The following is a 22,901-nucleotide window of genomic DNA, read 5'->3' on the forward strand; positions in this document are numbered from 1 at the left end:
TCCATGTGTCTCTGCAAGATTTTATTGTCAGTAGAGAGAAACATATTAACATAAGATCAATTATCAAAAGTTATTATTATTTGCTACTAAAATGAAAGTTTATGCTGTGCCACTTTGCTTAATCCTCAAAAAATGTTGAAAAATTTAAATATTCCTCTTTTCCTATATATAGTGATGCTATTTTACAAATATTAGCAAAAAAATCACTAATTTTCCGTCAGTAGAAAATTTTTGAGCTATACTCACTCAAATTGTAAAACTCTTGAGTTCTTATATTCATTCTTCAGATTGCTTGATAGAAAGATCTCATCTATCTAGAAAAATACAAAAGATTGAATGAGTATACTAAATTTAAGATTTTAACTTTTGTTGAAAAATTTATACAAAGCAATCTTTATGTTCTGCTTAGAGTTGGGGCAATTTTCTCCATAGTAATGGGGCTCATACATTTGAGTATCTTGGGAATATTACATTTATTCTCTAGTTGTTTCACATTGAGAAAATGGTGTTTTCGGCAAGTAGTTAAACTATGTTATAAAATTTTAAACCAGCTGTCAGTCTCCTACCATTTGCTGAAGGTCAAAAGCAAGAACTTTGAAATCCACTGAGAGTTTGTCTTGCAAATTAGGATTATATGTAACTCCGGATGTTATTTTAAATGTCCCTCTGGCTTCATGACTTTGTCCAAGTGTTGCACCTAGATAAATTAATAAGGAAAAAACACTAAGATTTTGGATTATGAGTAGGAGAAAATATGCACATCTGTTAAGACATAGAAGTAAAGCTCTCGCTTGATGTGTTAGCTCTGTAGTTCTTGCTTTTTCTTTGTAGTCTCATGTTTCAAAATCAGCTGCTTTCTTTCCCCAGCTGTCTGATTGTTTTAAAAGATTGGAAACTAAACTTTTTTTCCATTCTTTCAATATTTTTTTTCTTTTCTTTGAAGTCTAACCCACACTCCAAGCTTCCAAGTTTTCATTATTATTGTTATTGAGATTCCTGTTGGAAGATACACGGACTGATGAACTCCCACCAATCATGGGAAGTGACTCAGGGAAACATGGTGAGAAGTGAACCATTAAAAGTTTTGTAGTTGCTTTCAGATACTTCTTGAACACCTAGCATCCAGGGACACCACTGGGTTTTGACATATGAATTGCTGTGAAGATTTCAGTGTTTTGGTTACTTTGAAACATGACTTTGAGGCTACTTCTTTCATTCTAATAATTATAAAAATGGCATGCATGACCTTGTGCCATTAGCTGGTGACTGTCTTTGTTGAAGACGTTATTTAGAATGCTGTAGAAAATAGATAACCTCACTAGGAAAAAAAATGTAAAAAAAGAAGGTTAACGAATTAAATATAAACATGGATAATAAAATGTGTCATTAAGTCCTACATAATCCCTTTATCAGCATATTTTCATTGACACTGATTTATGTTTCAAATGAATTGCTTCAACTGAAACTCACAATAATGAACTCATTAGTAAATATAATAATAATGACATATAATTCTCACAATAATCTGGTGTGAGAAGACGTAGTTTCTTCTTTTCTGAGATAGGGTAATTGGAGTTTAGAATGATTAAGAAAATTTCTCAAGATAGTAAAGGTCTTAAGCAACAGATCTGGAATTTGGTCATTGAAATGACTGACTCTACAACCCAGGATCTCTATATAATAATTGACACCAAACTATCCCATTAAGAGGATAATTAGAAATAATAATTCAGGCAGTATGTGTGCATATAGTCTAAATAGCTTTAATTGCATAATTGATGTAACATATTATTTATACTATTTCATTTGTATTTTAAATACTCAAAATTACATTGAAGTTTGCATGTTTAAATGTAGAATACAAAGAAGGACTGAGGAACTACAACAGATTAAAGGAGACTAAGGAAGCGTAATAACTAAATCTTATATAGGAATCTGCATTGGATCTTAAGCTGGTAAAGGGCATTAGTGGAAAAACTGGTGAAATTTGAATAAAGTATGTGGTTCAGTTAACGATACTGTAGAAATGTTAATTTTTTGATTGTGACAATTGTACTGTGGATAAACGAAATATTAACATCCAAGGAAGCTGGGTTATATGAGAACTCTGTACAATTTTTGCAACTTTTAATAAGTCTAAAGTGAAGTCAAAAAAAGTATAAAAAATGTTAAAAGTAGTATGTGCTTTGAAAGCCCTAAAGACTCTGCAAAAAGGCTCCTGAAACTGATAAATGACTTCAGCAAAGTTTCAGGATACAAAATAAATGTACAATGTCAGTTGCATTTCTATACGCTAAATACATTCAAGCTGAGAGCCAAATCAAGAATTTAATCCCATTGTCAATAGCCATACAAAAGATAAAATACTTAGGAATATCTCTCACCAAGGATATAAAAGAGACCTACAAGGATAACTACAAAACAGTGCTATAAAAATCAGATAACACAAACAAATGGAAATAATTCCATGCTAATGGATTGGAAGAATCAATGTTGTTAAAATGGCCATACTGCCCAAAGCAACATACAGATTCAATGCTATTCCTATTAAACTATCAAACTCATTTTTCATAAAATCATAAAAAAAGATTCAAAAATTCATATGGAACTAGGAAAGAGCCAGAATAGTCAAAGCAATCCTAAGCTAAAAGAACATAGTCAGAGGCATCACATTACACAACTTCATGCTATATTATAAAGCTATAGTAACTAAAACAGCATGGTAGTAGTACAAATACAGACACATAGTCCAATGGAACAGAATAGAGAACCCACAGTAAAGTAAAGCTACACATCTACAGCCATCTAATCTTTAACAAAGTTGACAAAAATAAACAATGAGGAAAGGACTTGCTAGTTAATAAACAGTGCTGGTATATCTGGCTAGCCATATGCAGAAGAATGAAACTGGATCCCTACCTTTCGCCATATACAAAAATTAACGCAAGATAAATTAAAGATTTAAATTAAGACCTCAAACTATAACAATCCTAGAGGAAAAAAGGAAAACATCATTCTGGAAATTATGCTTGGCAGAGAATTTAGGACTAAATCCTCAAAAGCAGTTGCAACGAAACCAAAAATTGGCAAGTGGGGCCTAATTAAACTAAAGATCTTCTGCACTGCAAAATAAACTATCAAGAAAGTAAACATACAACCTATGGAATGGGAGGAAATACTTGCAAATGATGCATCTGACAAGGTCTAATATCCCGAATCTATAAGGATCTTAAATAATTGCACAAACAAAAAACAAATAAATCCATTAAAAACTGGGCAAAAAACATGAACAAGCACTTGTCAAAAAAAGACATACAAGTGGCTAACAAATATTTTAAAAAATACTCATCACCACTAATCACCAGAGAAATGTAAATCAAAACCACAATGAGATACCATCTCACGCTGGTCGGAATGGCTATTACCAAAGAATCGAAAAACAACAGATGTTGACAAGGCTGCAGAGAAACAGGAATATTTATACACCGTTGATAGAAATGTAAATTAGTTCAGCTACTGTGCAAAGCAGTTTGGCTATTTCTCAAAGAACCTAAAACAGAAATACCATTTGACCCAGCAATCCCATTACTGGGTATACATCAAAAAGAAAATAAGTCATTCTACCAAACAGACACATGCACTCATATGTTCATCACAGCACAGTTTACAATAGCAAAGTTATGGACTCAACCTAGGTGCCCATCAACGGTGTACTGGATAAAGAAAATGTGGTACATATACATTGTGGAATAAGATGCAGCCATAAAAAAGAATGAACTCATGTCCTTTGCAGCAATATGGATGCAGCTAGAGGCCATTATCCTAAGCAAATTAATGCAGGAACAGAAAAAACAAATACCACATGTTCTCAAGCATAAGTGGGAGCTAAACAGCAGGCACTCGTGGACATAAAGATGGCAACAATAGACACTGGGGACTACCAGAAGGGGAAAGTGGGAGAGGGGCAAGGGTTGACAAACTAACTTCTGGGTACTATGCTCAGTACCTGGGTGATGGGATCATTCATACCCCAAACCTCAATATATGCAATATACGCAGGTAACAAGCCTGCACATGTGCCCCCTGAATCTAAAATAATAGTTTAAAAAGAAAAAAATAGCAGTATGCGTTATGATCTCCGATGTATTGGTAAAGCATTAACTCGAATCCCTTTTTATATTTAGCTGTTCACTGTTAAACAGTATTATCACTTATAAATATTTATTTTCTCTTTCACTTGTAAAATAACTAACCTTTGTATGTTTATTGAACAACAGGGATTCCAATGGACTTTCAAATGCTTATAGATCCTTCAAGTTATTCACAGCAATTAAATAAGACCAAAACAGCCATTTTTCTAAAAGTTTAATTCAATCTGTATTATCTTTTAGTACTTTGTATAATTTTATAAAATATCCACACTTTTTCCCCTTTAAAATATAGCCCGTGTGTATGTCAATAGTTTTTAAATAGACCAGGAATTATACTAAAATTATTTAATAAAACTATGGCATGTGCATTACATTCTAATTTAAACTTACTTATTTACTAGAATAAAATAGCTAACCCAACAATTGTGAATTTAATAGGTAAAACTAAAATCACTCACAATGGAAAGATACGGTGGCTCATGCCTGTAATCCCAGCATTTGGGGAGGCCGAGGTGGGCAGATCCGAGGTCAAGAGACTGAGACCATCCTGGCCAACATGGTGAAACCCCACCGCTACTAAAAATACAAAAATTAGCTGGGCATGATGGCGCGCACCTGTAGTCCCAGCTACTAGCAAGGCTGAGGCAGGAGAATCACTTGAACCCAGGAAGTGGAGGTTGCAGTGAGCCGAGATCGCGCCACTGCACTCCAGCCTGGCGACAGAGCGAGACTCTATCTCAAAAAAAAAAAAAAAAAAAAAAAGAGAGAGAATTTATATGCACATATATATATAAAGTTCATCATTTTAAAAATGTAAAAAATTGTTTAAGAAAAAATAAACTGTTAATACGTAGGTTATTGCTATGCTTTCAATTTTTAAAATTTACCCTATAAATGAATAAGTGGTAAGATGGACTATAAGTTCTAGAGCTGGATAGTCTAGTTTGGAATCTTACTTCTGCTGCCCACTAATAATGTGAACTTAAGCAAGTTACTTCTAGTCTCTGTCTCAGATCCCTCATCTGTAAAACGAGCATACCAATAAGCTTTCATATGTTGTAGCTACACAATACATTTGAAGGTATTTTAAAAGCTGTTGGTACAAAGTTAGCTCTAAATAAGATTTATCATTTCTTATGCTTTTTCTGTTTATCAAAGTTGCTACTCAGTTTGTGACCTTTTTAAGTCTACATTTATATCCAAGTTATTTTATACTAGTAGAATTAAAATGGTTAGACTGATAAGAAAATGAAGATAGAAATAAACAATATTTTCTGTTAACTTTGCATGTTTATCTACTTATATATTCAACAACATTAATATGTTTGTGATTTAAATTATATCAACACAAAATCAGGGGCCATGAAATCTACTTGATTATATGTTGAAACCAAGATACTTATTTAACATTATTTATTTTAAAAACTACTCAGTCTCATGCTTAAATTCTGCATTAAGTTTCAAATTACATACCAATTAATTTTCCTAATATTCTCTGAAGGGAACTACAGAGAAGTACATGAAGGCAACATAAATATTTTGTCATGAAGATTAATTTGAAATATTAGATTGAAAACCCAAAATAATGCATTTAGTTAGCAATGAATAAAATAGACTTACAGAATTACTGACACTCAAGTGTGTACATTCAGTTGAGAGCACCTTCACGAGCCAACTCCATGTGACTTACCTCGTTGGGATTCCTTGATTGTCAGGCAGGATACTGCAATTAATCCAGCACAGAGCACTACCAATATGGCAAAGAGAGCTGCAAACATGATTTCATAGGAGCTGAGAGAATGATGCCTAGAAGATACGCTTCTTTTTGACCCCATTTTTGGTTTTGAAGGCTTGCTAATTTAAGAACTGAAAGAGAATATAAATAATTCTACCAACTGAAGAGTAAAATCTCTCAAATTTTTAAAGATGTGTAAAGCAACAACCACCTGTCTACATGCATACCAGTCAGTGTAAGTGAGTTGTGTATGTCTCTTTGGCAAAATTATGTCTCTATACATTAAGTATCATTAAAAGGGTAGTTAATCTTTAAGAAGATATAAATGAGTAAAGATGCCTAGAGTTGTAAATGTTAACTACCTGAACAGGCCATTTGCCAAGGTGAATCAAATTAAATTCATGTTGTAAACAAAAGACATTTTATCATTTTGAGAACTATTAAGAAAAATGTGAAATTCATGACAGACAAATTAGTCACTAGGCACATGCATCTGATATTCATAGAGAGAGTTCCTAACAGATCAACCTTCTACCCTCTGACTCAGATGATTCTTAAGACGCTTCTCTTATATGTTGATATAGACCTTCTAAAAATAACTTTTAGGTGCAGATGTATATAAAGCCTAACATATATATCCTCTCTCTGTGTACATATACATATACATATATTCCTTATGGAAACAATCAAAAGTGTTGCCAACTTTGTTATGTCACCCATGTGAAGTTATGCAAAGTAAGGCAGTATTACATAAGGGAAAGTACACTTAAACAAGGCATTATATGGCTACTCTTTATGGCCTTGTGCAGTTATTAATGAATGGGAGTACCTGTCATAAGAGGAATAAAATATGTGTTTCTATTCTAAGAAAATAGTCTGGGTGGGGAAGACATTGCTCACTTGCCCTGGACTTTATTTCTTTAAATATGCCAATTAGAACAAGAGAACAGGTTAAGATAATCATAGTTATAGTTGTAGATATATGCTTTATGGAAAAATCAAAGTCATTTTCTGATAATCAAATTACAGTTTAGCATTGGGATTATTCACACCATGAATAATGATGAGTTCAGGAACTTTAAAACACAAAAATTAAAACTAAATAAAACCGAATCTATTCTGAAGTAAACCAATGTGACTTTTATTCTGGTAAATAAAACTGGCAGGAGGTAAGAAAGTTTTAGATTGGAAACCCCTAACACACTGAAATTGTGGCATATTATAATGGGCTAAGATGAACAGTAGCTGCTTTTCTTCTTCTTTACCCATGAAAGAAGAGAATTGCATGTTGCCCCCAAACTCAAGAATTTTTGCGACAAAAATAGAATTATGAGTAAACAAATGTATGTCATTGAAAATATTTATATTTTTAGCTAATTGACTTAAATATATATATGAAATATATATATGAAATCAGAGACACCACTTATGGACTTGGGAGAAGTTTATTTTATTTATATTCTAGGGGACAATTATAATAGGCCAGACCCTCTGATAAAATTGGAACCTACAAAAAGTGCCTCTTGAATTTGGAAAGCCAAAGTGAAAGCACAATGACTGTTTTCTTTGTATGACTAGTGCAGAAGCAAACCCTAACCCTAACCCTAACCCTAACCCTAACCCTAACCCTATGTAGTTATGGAATTCTAATTAAAATAAAAAACTGACCTTAGACATATAAGCAAAAATTAAAAGCCTTAGCAATACTTAGTAGTGTCATATAGAGCTTTAAGTTACATTTCTTTTGACTTTATAGAAGGAAAGCAGAAGACAGTGAGTTCACATGTCTGCTTCAAGCATAGCCATGGATTAATGGATAAAATATTAGATTGAAAGCCCAAAATAATGCATTTAGTTTCAGAAATAAAACTTTCACTTTCGATCACAAATTCTCCTCAAATAATGTTTTAAATAATTATATTTAGTATCAAGCAAATGAGTGAAAGAATAGCTTTTTTAAAGAAGGCAATAATTTATGGAGGACAGACTGAAATTAAACAAACAGATGAATGTGAAAAATCAAATCATATATCTTGAAATTTTTTGAAAAGTTATTAAAATAAAACAGGACTTGCCCTATCAGGTAACAAAACTCATTACAAAGCTGTAATATAAAGAGAGTGTTGTATCAGTCCCAGCAAAGAAAACTGTCTCAGTGGAATTAAGTGCCCATAAGTGTGATTTGCATATGGAAACTTCATATGTGAAAAACATAGGGCATTAATAATAGGTTAGAAAAGAGTGGCTCTTCAATACATAGTGCTGCATTGATTTGTTCTCCATCTTCACATGAAGGACTTTAGATCTTCATCTCACACTGTGAAGAGACAAAAATTCCAGGTGGATTAAGCATATATAAAAAGCACGGAAAAATTTTAGAAGAAAATATAGAAGAATGTCTTTCTAATGATAAGGTATTGAAGGAATTTTTAGAAAAGGATTCAAAAATAAAAGGAAAAATCATGAAGAACATTGATAAATTTAGCCAATAGTAACATTGACTTTTCTTTTTTTAAAACAAAGTTTATCTAAAAAATAAAACCCTAAGCCACAGACTTGTGTTTTTTTCTTTACAATTTTTTTCAAACTGCATATGTTTTCATTCAGCTATGACAGAATTGAACTGAGGCAAAAATTTTGGTATGAGGTACTTACATTTATTTTAAAGGCAGTCCAGGAAACCTCCATGAGAAGGGCTGGGAAGTGAAGAGATGGAGGGTGATAAAGCCAGTGAAGACTGGGTGTGATCAAGCCAGTTACCATCGTAGGCATCTGGAACATAAGTCTGCTTGGGACCTGTGTGAGACAGTGGGAACACGTGTCAGAGCTATCCCACTTAGGGGGAAATAGAGTGGAATATTCATTTGCCAAAAAGCCATGCTCATTGGTTGAGGTTAGCTTCTGGGACGTCAAGTCTGGCACTTCGAGTTACTCTGGGTGAGTAGAGCATCCAGGGAAGCTGACTTCAGTGTGCAGAGATGAATGAGAGGGCCTGTGAGTATAGAATCCTTACAATAGCTGCTATGGCTTACAAATAAAAAACACTCTTCAGAAATTAAAGAGATTTTCTATTGACTAACAGATAAAAGACAAGTAGCAGGCAATTGACAAAAAGGGCAAAACCAAACAAAAAAGAAAGAAAACAGGAGCACACAAATGTCTATAGGTGGTCAATGTTAGTAGTAGTTATGGAATTCTAATTAAAATAAAAAACTGACCTTAGACATATAAGCAAAAATTAAAAGCCTTAGCAATACTTAGCAGTGTCATTCATTGCTTGTCTGAGTGAAGATTCAAATAATCAAGTTGAATAGCAATTTGGTTAATATCTAGAAAAACTAAATGCACACATACAATCTGACCTCTAAATTCCCTTTCCAGTTAAATCTGGGACAAGTAGACAATGAGATAATATTCATTATAATACAATTATAATAAAATTTTAAGCCCTACAAAATATAGGGAAAACTTAAATGTTCATCAATAGGAAAATGAAAAAGTGAAGTGTATTATTTTTATAGAATAAAATGTTATACACAAGTTTAAAGTACATGAACTAAAGTTGTATGTACTAAACTAGAAATAATAAAACAAAATTATATGCAAAGAAACAAGTTTAGAGGGTTATATGTGATGTTGCACAGCCTAAAGTAGAAAAGAAAATCATTTGTTTAGTGATGCAATTCTGTGGATAAGAGTGTACCCGAAAACGATAAATAGAAAATCCGTATGATGGTTACTTCTGAGCAGAAAAGGGGTTGGTTAATATAGAAATAGAACAACAAGGTGTATTTGTATTGCATTACTTCTGTTAAAATATTTGAAATACATTAATGAACCACATAAACTTTGACACAGTTAGAGGATTAGGACATGTGAGTTAATATTCTGCATTTTTAAAAAAATAGATCAAAAGTTAAAGGGGAGACATAAGATTGAAGTCTCTGTGGTATTATTAATAATTTTCATCTTACCAAATAATTATTAAAATTGAAAGAAACTTTATGCACTAAACTTTCTTTTTCTTTTTTCTTTTCTTTTTTTTTTTTTTTTTTTTTTTTTGAGACAGTCTCATTCTGTCACCCAGGGTGGAGTGCAGTGACATGATCTTGGTTTACTACCAACTCTGCTTCCTGGGCTCAAGCAATCCTCCCACCTCAGCCTCCTGAGTATATGGGGCTAAAGATGTGTGCCATCATGCCCAGATAATTTTCTCTTCCCCCGCTTTTTTCTTTTTGTAGAGATGAGGTCTCACTTCGTTGTCCAGGCTGGTCTTGAAGGAGCTTTTCTATTGTGAAAAGTGTAGAAGTTACAAAAATGTCCCCATTAGCCAAGTCACTGAATGCCCATAGGAGAATAAGATAATTATTTTAAACATATACTTGAGACATTTAACCATATAAGATAAAACGCTTTATGTGAAGTGGAAACAAATGAATACATATTTGGGATGGCAAATAAAGAGAATATACAGCTCTAGATAGGGAAGATCACTAACTTAAAGAAAATTTCAGTGAGTAAATTGTTGTGTACCATTTTGGTAATGGGAATGACATATTCTGGTTAGGTGAATAATGAAGTAGAAAGAGACTTGAGGATAGTTGGGTATGGAGTGGGTGTAGCCAATGCTTTAGTTTTTGAGACTCCTAAAGGTGGATTATAATTATTTTTGCCTAGGGCAAATAAAAGGGTAAGAATAGAACAGAGAAGAAAATTAAGAGTCTGATAAGCTCTTGATAATGTTATAGAAGCAAACAGACCATGTGCACAACATATAGTGTTCATTTGTTCACAAATATGTGGTTTTATACTCTGACTGTATGAAGTAGCAGTAGAAATTGCAGAGTTCCTAAAGATTAAAGCCATGAACACTTCTGTGAAATTTCATTCACTGTTCAACACAAGATGAGAAAACCCAAACAGCTTTCACCTTTAAATAATTTTGTGTGGCTGGGTTGTAATCAGATAAATATCTCTAATACAGTTACATTTTTAGAAACTAATATAAAATAAGAAAATATGTATTCTTCATCAAAAATACTTCTGGACATTTCAGAGACTTCTTTTTTCTCCAAAAATACCAGTGCCATAGTCAATGAACACTCCTAGGATTGATGGTTCCAAGTTGATATGAGCTTAAGAAATACACATTTGCTTTTCTCCAAGACTGGTAATTATTTCTTTGACTTCCTATATAATTTTAACATGTTATTCTGAGATCTAATTGGCAAATTCTTTGTATTTTAGGTTTTCAAAGGGGTGGTCATCTTTATTCACACACAGTCTGAGGACTATTTAATAAACATCTTAACTAGGCACAAAGGAGAAGGTGGACCTTTAAATATTATTAAATGTCTTTATCATTGAGGATTCTTAAGTACTGCAATCTAAGAGATTTGCTTACTGGATATTTTTGTTTATTTTTTTGACCCTTGAAAAATTTGGCTGGATATAAAAATTTGGTGCTATTCTCTGGTACTGAATATTGAACTAGTCCTCCTTTATTGTTATAAAATAAAAGAGTTATAGTTGTAAAAATCAATTCAATTTTAATTGAGGATGTATCATCATCAGTCAGGTTGTTTTTTAAAAAAAGTGTGTTTAGAAGAGCTGATGGATTCCATATTCCATGAGTTCATTCATATGTGAGAAATCTTCCTCTTTCTTTTATACTTGACTGATAATATATTGATGCATGGGTAAGTGACAAGTTTTTTTTTCTTGGAATTCTGAAGATTTTTTTAATAGTGTGTTTTTTTTTCTGCCACTGAACATAATTATGCCAATGTATGATGCTAACCCTTTTTCTTACTTTTGTATGTGACATGTTTTATATCTGCCTGAATGCTTACAGAATTATGTTTTCATACTTGAAGTTCAAAAGAGAGTAAATTGGCATTGATTATTCTGAATTAATCTTTCTTAGAATGTGATGTACCTTTTTCAGTTTCCCTTTCATCTCAGGAAAAAAATCCTTTATTAAAGCTTCAAATCTTTTTTTGTGTTGTTGTTGTTCAATTTACTAGAATTCATAATGGGGTCAGGGTCCAATTTTCCTTAAGATGAATTATCTTAGTCATTTATCTATATCTCTACTTTTCTTGTAATTATTTCATTATATCTGTATCTCCCTCATACATTTCAATTATATGCAATGTTCAACTGTGTATTTCTGTTCTCTGCCATCTCTAATTTACAGATTTGTGTAATGCTGTTGCTTTGTTGTAATTGATTTTCATAATTATAATCTTTCTATTTTATTCAAATTCTGGATTTTGTTACTGGGTTCTTATTGTCTTCAACTCATTTATTAAGTTTTAAAAGTAACAAATGGTACTGTTGAAAATTTTTCTTTGATTGAGTTTGCTTCCAAAATCAGTTTTTGGAAATATTTTCTATACAATCTCCCCCTCTTCCCCACTTCCCCCCTCCCTCCTTCCCCCCTTCCTTCCTTCCCTCCCTCCCTCCCTTCCCTCCCTCCCTTCCTTCTTCCCTCCCTCCCTCCCTTCCTTCCTTCCTTTCTTCCTTCCATCTTTCCTTCTTAGGTATATTCACATGTCTTCCACACTATTTCTTTCCATCTGGTTCATGCTTGTCGTAGTCCTACCTGTGTTATTTTTCATTGTTTTCCCATAGAGTAGGTTAATGTCCTTACATTATTATGAGCTACAGTTTTGAAGAAATTAACCTGGATATGCATTTTTTTTTGCAATTTAAGTGGTTAGAGAAAGGTTTTGAGGCAGGAGTATAAATTCACATGAGGCTGTATACAGCCTTCTTTTGATGGCCCATATTTCCTTCTCTTTTCTGCAATTTTGTTAAATATCCTGTACAAAGGTTCCTTTGTACTAATGTGAGGTTTATTCTATCTGTGAATGTGTGTGGGATGCCACTGGGATGCCACTGTGCTACATACTATTCTCTACAATATAATGAGTAGCATTAAGAATTGACAAACTCCTAATAGCTCCTCCCATCTCCACTGAGATCCTGTAGCAGTCACTGATCCCTAGGGTTTGCTAGTCCTCAGATATTTTCCCTATCTTTATTTCAGGTTGCCTGCTTACCAGTCTCCTGTTTTTCTACAGACTGCAAAGTATTAATGAAAATTAGAACTTTTTTGAGTTTCTTTTCAGCAAAATGATGGGGAGGGGAGAGTTTGTAGATGAATAATAGAAAAAAAAAAAGAGCCATGTTGAATTCCCTACTATTTTTGTTATTGGATGGAGTGTATGCCTCAACTTTATTTTTCTATTGGTTTTTTGTTTTCCTGTTGATGAGTTTTTGTGATTTTTTGACTGGTTTGAAACCAGTTTATAAAATTGAATTATATTCTGGAGAAGGAGGTTTTAAGCTTCAGCTCCACTCAAATTTTATTCAAAAGTCCATGTAACTTCTGACCTAAAGAACTAAAGACTATGCCAATTTTATTCAACTTAAGGATATATCGACTTTATTCAGCCAGAATAATACCTAAATATTAATATAGATGTTATAAAACCTCACTGGCTCTAAGATTGTATGCATGGACAATATCATTAGTTATTTTATCTACACTATTAAAAATACTACCAAATCTAGTATTTAGCTGATTACTACTTTACAGAAGGATACAAGAAAACTGAAAATTCACAAACTAAAAATGCTTTAAATTAATAATAATCTCTTGCGTTGTTTACAATCCCATTAAACAGAAGTTACATTCCTCTGCTACTTCTAGGTTAATCGTAAAGGAAGTCCTTAAGTATGATACATGCTAGAATATTCTTTTTGAAATATTTTAATTGCTAAAAAGTGTATTTGCCATTCAAAAGGATGGTGTGTTGTGAAAAATATCACTAGACATGTTGACAGAAGACCCAGCTGTATATATAAGGATTGACACTTACTAGGTATTCTTAGGCATTTTGTTAAAACTTTTTTTTTTGAGCTTCAGTTTTCTACTTTAGAGAACAAAGTTATTGATCTTAAAATCACTTTCCTTTCTAAAATTTTATGACTTCATGATTTTTATGGTTCCTTCCAAAGGAAAGTATATGATTTATGTCTCTTTCATTAAAAAGTCTTTTTTTCCCTGAGATTTGTTTCAGATATTCACCTAAAAATCACCTATGTGAGACTATCTTTTAAAACAGTTTCTTAAGATCTTTTCCTTCATATCTCCCACTGACCTTTAATTCTCTTTGCAATTCCTTTTTATCCTCCTCTTGTCTGACTACAGTGAAACCATATTTACTTTCCCTTTGCTAATGCAAATTCTTGCTTCCTCTCCCTTCATCCTTTGTTCCCACTCCACATGTGGTTTTTTACCTTGCCATATGAAAGTCACTCTCACCAAGCATATTTCCCTAATCTACTTTTGTCTATAAAGTGGATTATGAAACTTTTGAATAAAAGGCATTATACCAGAACATGCTGAACCGCATAGCACTTAACTCTTCCGAAGGAAATAACTCTATTCATGGCAGTCTTCAAAAATAGACCTGTATTTCGGGGAAGAAACACGAACCAGGCTGGGAAAGATTGCTTTTTCCTCGTAGGGGTTACCACACTTTTTACAGCATCCTACTTGGTTAGTAGGAAGCTTTGAAAAAAATATCAGCATGTTCTTCCCAATCAGCTGCTAGTTTAGATCATTTTCAAAGAAATCCCCTGTGTATCCAGAATCCTAACCAATTCACAATTCTATGATTTCAGATTGTTGTGCCAGCCACATCTGTAGCTCAGGCAAGATTTATCTTCTCACCATGTTACTTTTTAACTTTAATAATCCTAGTGCCCAGAGGTCAAAAGATTATTTGATATTGAAAGAGAGTGAGCCTACTTGTCAGATTTTCTCAATGCTCTTTTATCTAATTTCCCTGCTATCATCACCAAAGTGTTATACCAACCTTTACTTTGTCCACAGAATCAGTTTTCCACATCCGCTTGCTAAGTTCTGTCTTAACACAATTCCAGGAAGCTTGTTCTGTTTTCTTTTCTAAGCGAAAGAATAAAAATAAAATCCAATTAAGAGATCACCGAATTAAAGAACTAAAAGTTCCTGACATGGTCTGGACCTCTAAATTCCCAAGTAAAAATTTGCATTTCATGTTTCTGACTATGTCTTTTTAGCCACCATCCAAATAAATTCATTGGGTAATATTTTGTACTAGGTAAATACATAGCTTCTTTGCTGCTGTTTTATTTTTAACGATGTCAGTTTCAAGAACAAAGTGGCCAGGTATGTAGTGTGATTTTGCTTAATTTGTACTTTACCTAGAATTATGTGTTTGATTAATGTGTCTAGTAACCCTACTGCTGCTGCTGCTGCTGCTGAGTTGGGTCCATTAACATTAAAAATAAAATAACTCACAATAACCAGGAAGGTTTCATTATTAAGTCATTTTTTTACGACAGGGAAGTCAACGACAGAAGCATGAGTCTGGTAAAGTTGGTTAGGTGTAGGGAATTAAACAGCATAATAACATGTTCAGTTAAATTCCTTACATTAGATCCTTGGAAACGTTGTGTAAAAATAAGATAAATTTTAAATAAATATAATTGTGGTGGTGATCATTCTCTATCTGTATTCATTCTTCCCTTTCTCCTTTTAGAGACGAAACTAACTGAATTTTACCTGTGCACCACAAGCTAGCTGCCCTAGTTTTCAATCTTTCTTCAGTTTAGATATGGTCATGTGTAGGTTGCTTTTTCAATAAAATCTTAACTATGAGTTTGAATTAGAAATTTAAGTGTAATTCATAATGCATTTTCCCCTTCCTGCCTTCCCTCCCTCCCTCCCTTCCTCTTCCTTCCTTCCTTTTCTTTCTTTCTTTCTTTCTTTTTCTTTCTCTCTCTCTCTTTCTTTTTCTTTCTTTCTTTTCTTTCTTTTCTTTTTCTTTTCTTTCTTTTCTTTCTTTTCTTTCTTTCCTTCCTTCCTTCCTTCCTTCTTCTTTCTTTCTTTCTTTCTTTCAGATGCATTATGTGTCTAATTTTCTTTGAGACAGAGTCTCACTCTGTCACCCAGGCTGGAGTGCAGTGGCTTGGTCTCGGGTCACTGCTACCTCCACCTTCCAGGTTCAAGCAATTCTCTGCCTCAGCCTCCCGAGTAGCTGGGATTACAGGCGCCCGCCACCACACCTGGCTAATTTTTTTTTTTTTTTTGTATTTTTAATAGAGACGGAGTTTCACCATCCTGGCCAGGCTGGTCTTGAACTCCTGACCTCGTGATCTAGCTGCTTCGGCCTCCCAAAGTGCTGAGATTACAGGCATGAGCCACCGCACCCTGAACTCTTTATTTCTTGCTTTAGGACAGGGTCTTGCTCTGTCGCCCAGACTGGAGTGCAGTGGTATGATCATAGCTCACTGCAGCCTCAAATTACTGGTCCCAAGCGATCCTCCCACCTCAGCCTCCCGAGTAGTTGGGACCACAGGCACATGCCACCAGTCCTGGCCCCTTTTTTAAATTTTTTGTAGAGACAGGCTCATAATGCACTTAAAAAATATTTAAAAGTAATTTGTTTACAAAGTGCTTACTCGTTTATGTGATAGTAGTAATTATTTAGCTATAATATTTTAATGACATGCTTTTTCTTCCAGTAACTATTTCAGCATAGAAATATTATAGACTTAAGGAATGCATAGAAACTTAATAGACTGTCATTAGAATGTTATTATTTCTGCTTTTTATTTCCTTTAATTTTTTAAAATTCTTACAATTTAAGGTATTTATACTCCATTTTTAACAGTTTTATTAAGATACAGACCACTGCACATATTTAATGTATACAATTTGATGAGTTCAGACAAATGCCAATAATGTAAAATCATCACCATAATCAAGGAATAGACATGTCCTAACACCTCCCATTTTCTTTGTGTCCCTTTACTTCTTGTGTGTGTGTGAGTGTGTGATTTTTGAACATAACTTGAGCTTTCAACTCTTTCTTACCAAATTTTCAAATGCACAATATCATATTGTTAACTCTAGGTACTATGTTATACAGCAAATTTCTATAACCAGTTTATCTTGCATAATTACAATTTTATACATATTGAATTCTTCATTTGCCCAACTCTGCAGCCCTTGGCAATCATTATTGTATTGTCTGCTTCTATGAGTTTGACTATTGTAGATACCTCATATAATTAGAATCATGAATTATTTTTTCCTGTGTGGGTGGCTTATTTCACTTAGCATAATGCCTTCCAGGTTCATCCATGTTGTTGCAAAAAGCAGAATTTCCTTCCCTTTTAAGGCTGAATAATAATCCATTTTATGCATATATCACATGCTTCTTTATCCATTTATCTGTCAAAGGACACTTAAGTTGTTTCCATATCTTGGCTACCATGAATAATGCTGCAATAAACGTGGGACAGAGATGCAGATATCTCTTTGTGACCCTGATTTCAATTTCTTGGGATATATACCCAGAAGTGGGATTTCTAGATCATATGGTAGCTCTATTTAAAAATTTTTAAGGACCTCCATACTGTTTTCCATAGCTGTTGCATCATGTTACATTCCTACAAACACTGTATAAGCGTTTCAATTTTTCTGCCTTCTTGCTAGCCCTTATCTTTTTTTTTTTTGATAGTTGACACCCTAAAGGTGTGAGGTAATATCATTCATTGTAGTTTCTATTTGTATTTCCCTGATGATTAGACATTTTGAGCACTTTTTTACACACCTGCTGGCCATTTCTGTGTCTTCTTTGGAGAAATGTCTATCAGGGTGCATGCCGATTTTTAAATTCAGGTTACTTGTCTTTTTGCTATTGATTTGTGAGTTCCTTATATCGTTTTGAAATGTATCCCTTATCAGATGTTCGTTTTGCAAATGTTTTCTCCTATTCTATAGGTTGCCTTTCAATCTGTTGTTTCCTTTCCTGCACAGGAGCTTTTTAGTTTGACATAGTCCCACTTCTCTAGTTTTGCTTTTATGTTCTATGATTTTAGTGTCATAGTCAAGAAATCTTTGCCAAGACCACTGCCAAGAAGGTATTCCCCTATGTTTTCTTCTAGAAGTTTGACAGTTCAGATCTTATGTTTAAGTCTTTAGTCCATTTTTGTTTGATTTTTGTGAGTGATGTAAGGCAGAGATCTACTTTTGTTTTTTTGAGGGTAGTGTCTAGTTTTCCCAGTTCTACTTTTTGAAGAAATTATACTTCCTTACCCATTGTGTATCCTTAGCACTGTTGCTAAAGATGAGTTGACCATATATGTATGAGTTACAGCTGGTCTCTTTATTTTGTTCCATTTAATATATCTGTCTTTATGCTAGTACCATACTGTTTTAATTACTATGGTTTCTACCACTTCTATTCTGTAAAGTCCTGGAAGTCTTAGCCAGAACCATTAGGTAAGAGAAAGAAATAGAAGGAATCCAAATTGTAAAGGAACAGAATAAAATGTTCTCTGTTTGCAGATGACATCATCTTGTGTGTAGAGAACCCTAAAACTCCACCTACACAAAATGTTAGAACCAATAAACAAATTGAGTAAATATGCAGGATACAAAATCAACGTACAAAAAATCAGTTGTATTTCAAAACATTAACAAGGAACCATTCTAAAAATAAGCTAAAAAAATTCCATTTACAATAGCATAAAAATCATACAATATTTAGAAATAAACTTAAGCATGGGGGTGAAATACTTATACAATGAAAACTGCAAAACATTGATGACGGAAATTAAAGGAGACACAGATAAATGAAAAAAAAACATGGCTTTCTATGGATTGGATGACTTAATATTGTTGAAATATAAATATTAGCCAAATTGATCTACAGGTGAAATGCTATATTCATCAAAATCCTAATGGTGTTTTTTACAGAAATAGAGAAAAGAATCCTAAATTTCATTTGGAACCACAAAAGACCCAGAGTAGCCAAAGAGATCTTGAGAAAGAAGAGCAAAGCTGGAGACATCACACTTCTTGACTTTATACTCCATTTTAACCTTTACTTTTTCAGAATATCCTAGAGCAAAATTCATATTATCCTTATATATCTTTTGAACGTTGAAATTTGTAGACTTACTATTATCATAAGGCATTTGTTTTTACAGCCCAGTGTTCGATCTCCTTGGTTAGTAATATTCTCTTGAAGACATTGGCCCCTTGTGCCTTATCCATACCATTACAAAGGGGGATGATATTGGTTAATTTTTGAAATTCTAATACTTAGCCAAAATGTGAAACTCTTTGATAAATTCACAAACTATTTGCAGCATATTGTAAAGAATTTTAAATTTAGTTATCTTGTTTATGAGTTTAAATTATCCAGACGACTTTTGACTTTATCTTTTGCTATTGGACATGATAAACTCATTCATTCAAGAGTACATACATTTCATGCCCTACTAACACCTTAGAGGTACTTATCTATTGATGACACATTTTCTATGCTCTTTACTTTGTATTAACGAGATTACAAATCATTGATTCTCAAGTAAAGCTGATACATACCAGATTTTGAGATAAACCATGGCAGTCAACGTCAACTCTCTTCATAAAGATAGTGGTAAATTAAGCATGTCAACTTACATTTTGACTAATAATACAATTAATTTTTATGTATAAGATAGTAATTTTAACTGTGCTTGAATATCAAACCAACTATAATAAGAAAAAAATCATGTCAATTGTAACATTTCAGCCAATTTTTACATAAAAGGCCTTAGAAAGGTAATTTCAAGATTTTGGAGCATGTGTAACCTAATCATTATTTATTTGGCACTTCTATTTTAAATTGTCTATTACCTTTTCTCACATAAAAAGAGCCATGTTTTTACAAGTTGAATCAGAAGTCTCTACTTTGTGAGGGTAAGAAAGCAACAATTAACCATTCCAGAAGTTTACATAATCCTATGATTGTCTCCCTCTCTTATATGAAACATTCTGCCACAGCAAACAAGCAGGTGCAATTACAGCCAGACTGAGATTTCTGGAGATAAAGAATAAACAAAGATGGCATGAATAGGTCCTAAAACACAGTAATCTAATTAAAATATGCAATTAAAATAGTTAATGCAATTTTCTATGTCAAGATACTACAGAAAAAAGAAGATATGTTTTGAAACATTTTAAGACTGCTACTACATAAGTTAGTATCTATGCTGAACAAGATTTGGTGTGCTCACAATTTAATTAACTTCAGGCTCTCAATAACCGTGTGATAAAAATAGAGCCTAAACCCCTCAGAAGTCTGTATCTGCTAGATGTTTCTGATCTAGAAAATAAAATTAACTCTTCAGTGAAATGATCCAAATAGATTGCCAAGAACTAATCTTGCTCAATGTGAATCGATCCATATTAAGAAAATAATTAGGAGAATGCTGTTATCAGAGGCAGCAATATGTGTCAGTCAAAAGGGTAGCCTACACACATATAAACACGTGTACACACAATCACACACATACACACATACACATTCAAGCACAAACACACATATATTCACACACACACACATACTTGGAATATAATTGCCAGAAATGCTATATCCGTTTCACAAGGAATTTGTTCAAAAAAATATAAAAAGCTATGCTACTGGGAGAAGTTGAGCTTGGCTAGCAATTTAAGAAAAGCAATCACTTGGATCCTGGCCTCTTTCTTCAGCTAAAAGGTAATGAAATGTATTGCTCATTTGTTCTTTCTGTCATGTCCAATTAAAACAAAAGAAATGAAACTTCTCTGTCTCTTCCAAACAGGCTCTCTCCTATGGTTTCATTTCACCCATTAGATACTTTAATGCTTGCTACTAGCTGGAAGACGATACCCAAAATACAGTGTCTAAGGGATACCTTACTTCTGTGGATTAGAGGTGAGAGAGTTAAGAACCTTATTTTTAAAAGTATTCTGTGGTCTTTCTGCATCTCTTATCATTTTTATCTGTTGTAGCGATGGCTAAGTGGAAAGAGAATGTCATTCTGCAGCCAGTACTGTGGAATACTAACAATTTTACAGCCACATACGTAGAAGCGACAGTGGCCATATCTGTGTGGGAATGGTGTTATTTGCCTCTCTACATCAGCTGGATGGGCTACAACCTTAAACTTGGGTCAACCTTTCTGCCCTTAGGGATTGATCTATACGTGGCCTCTTGCTGAAATAGGGAAAATGTTACCCCCCCAATCATCTTTTACCCTGTAGCCCTGCCCATTCATCTCTTTGATTTGGTCTACGTATTCTTTTGCTCTATAATCTATTAACTATTAAACGTTATAGCTGCTACTTATAGCTGTGTTTTTAGTTCACAGAAGACAATATTGTGATTTAAATATTTAAAAATAATATTGACCAATCTCTGCTAGAAAACATTGTTAAAATTGGAATCTCCAGAGAAAAGAAATGGGCACCTCTTTGTGGCAATGGCTGTTGATTCAGCGTATGCTATACATGGTAGATCAATGCAAAAACAACGCAGTTCATACTATTTGCAATTATGGGATTGCCTCATTAAAAAATGCTGTCATACTGCTCTGAAAGCTGACCATACAAGTTAGATCATTCTTGTCATACCCAACTAAATCAGTGTTGAGCCGGGGGAAAAAATCACTCAGTGAATGTGCAATTGTTCCAAGAATGTAATTCTCTGCAAGCCTGGTAGAAACAGCCAACTTTAACCTGAAACCAGTTTTATCTAATAGCTGCTGAAGCAACTCCAAAAATAGTCTTACTCATTGCTGTCACTTACCGATTAAAACTTGCCAGCTCCCCAAAACTTTCCTAGTGCCAGTGAACTTTCTTGATAAGCAATATGTGACATTTCCTCTCTTTTTTTTTTTTTTTTGAGACGGAGTCTCGCTCTGTTGCCCAGGCTGGAGTGCAGTGGTGCTATCTCTGCTCACTGCAAGCTCGGCCTTCCGGGTTCACGCCATTCTCCTGCCTCAGCCTCCTGAGTAGCTGGGACTATAGGCGCCCGCCACCACGCCCAGCTAATTTTTTGTATTTTTAGTAGAGATGGGGTTTCACCGTGTTAGCCAGGATGGTCTCGATCCCCTGACATCGTGATCCACCCGCCTCAGCCTCCCAAAGTGCTGGGATTACAGGTGTGAGCCACTGCGCCCGGCCGACATTTCCTCTTTTTCTAAAAACTCTAACCTTCTCTTTCTTCTTTGGACATACCAAAGACCACCTGGTGTGTGTGTATGTCCCAAATTGCAATTCTTGCTTTCCTCCCCGAAATTTTAACTATGGAGATCCACCTCTACATTTTATTTGACTTTGACACCACCCTGGTAGAAAAGTATCCTTCTCTGCTTCACTGACATGAAACTTAGCCATGCATCTGTAGTCCTTCCTGTAGGTGGAAAATACATCCTGCCCTGGTATGTGACTGTTTTTGGATAAAGAAATGGGAATACAAGCAAATCAGAATATGATTGGTTATGTCTTTTTACCCCTTCTACCATGAGAAAAGTAATTTCCCGGATACAATTGTTCTGTCAACATGGGTTGCAAAGTGAAGATATGTGAAGGAGAGTAACAGCTAATCAACAACGGACGCACAATGTGGACAAGAAATTGACATTTGTTTTTGTTTGCTACTGGGACCTGAAAGTCATTTTTTTAAATGTAGCATACCGTAGCCTAGCCTGAGTGATACGGTAATTTTAAAAATATGTGTAGGAAAAGGAGGGCTGTAATTTCCTCAGCACTAGACTAGACGTGAAAAATTTTAAGTTTTCTTCATATTTTTCTAACAGTGTTACCTTAAATGGTTATTGAATTCCTCCAATGCTAGCTTCTGCATCTATGCAATGAATGGTTTGGATGAGACAATGTTAGCCACCTTTAACATCCTTTGAGTCTGTGATTCGAGTAAACCTCAAAGCATGGCTAAAGTCACCATTATTTAGTTTTGCTGAAATCTCCTTCTTTTTATTACTTCCTTATTAGGTAGCTAGGTGGCACTTTGTGGTTGAATAGAACACAAAGTCTATTGAATTTTCTGTTTCTATGTGGCTAGGGAAAGATCTTCAATATTTGGAAGGTATAATAAAAATTCTCAAGTTGTAGCGAAGGT

The 22,901-nt window shown here is 34.0% G+C and overlaps 1 protein-coding gene across 4 annotated transcripts in view; it reads right to left on the reverse strand.

The window, feature by feature from the left end:
* TMPRSS15 (transmembrane serine protease 15) overlaps positions 1–22,901 on the reverse strand; it is a 214,670-nt gene that overhangs the window by 128,044 nt on the left and 63,725 nt on the right. Inside the window, exons 2-6 of one of the 4 annotated variants that reach the window (XM_063803339.1) lie at positions 14,778–14,866; positions 8,542–8,682; positions 5,842–6,017; positions 567–697; positions 247–314 (exon numbers count right to left, since the gene is read on the reverse strand). In XM_063803339.1, the coding sequence (XP_063659409.1) occupies positions 247–314; positions 567–697; positions 5,842–5,986 (344 nt within the window). In that variant the 5' untranslated portion in view covers positions 5,987–6,017; positions 8,542–8,682; positions 14,778–14,866. Of the gene's footprint in view, positions 1–246; positions 315–566; positions 698–5,841; positions 6,150–8,541; positions 8,684–14,777; positions 14,867–22,901 lie in introns of those variants that run through there. The other 3 variants (XM_063803340.1, NM_001428064.1, NM_001428063.1) reach the window with 3 other exon arrangements.

Source organism: Pan troglodytes, chromosome 22 (genome assembly GCF_028858775.2).
Source record: "Pan troglodytes isolate AG18354 chromosome 22, NHGRI_mPanTro3-v2.0_pri, whole genome shotgun sequence".
Lineage (NCBI taxonomy): Eukaryota > Metazoa > Chordata > Mammalia > Primates > Hominidae > Pan > Pan troglodytes.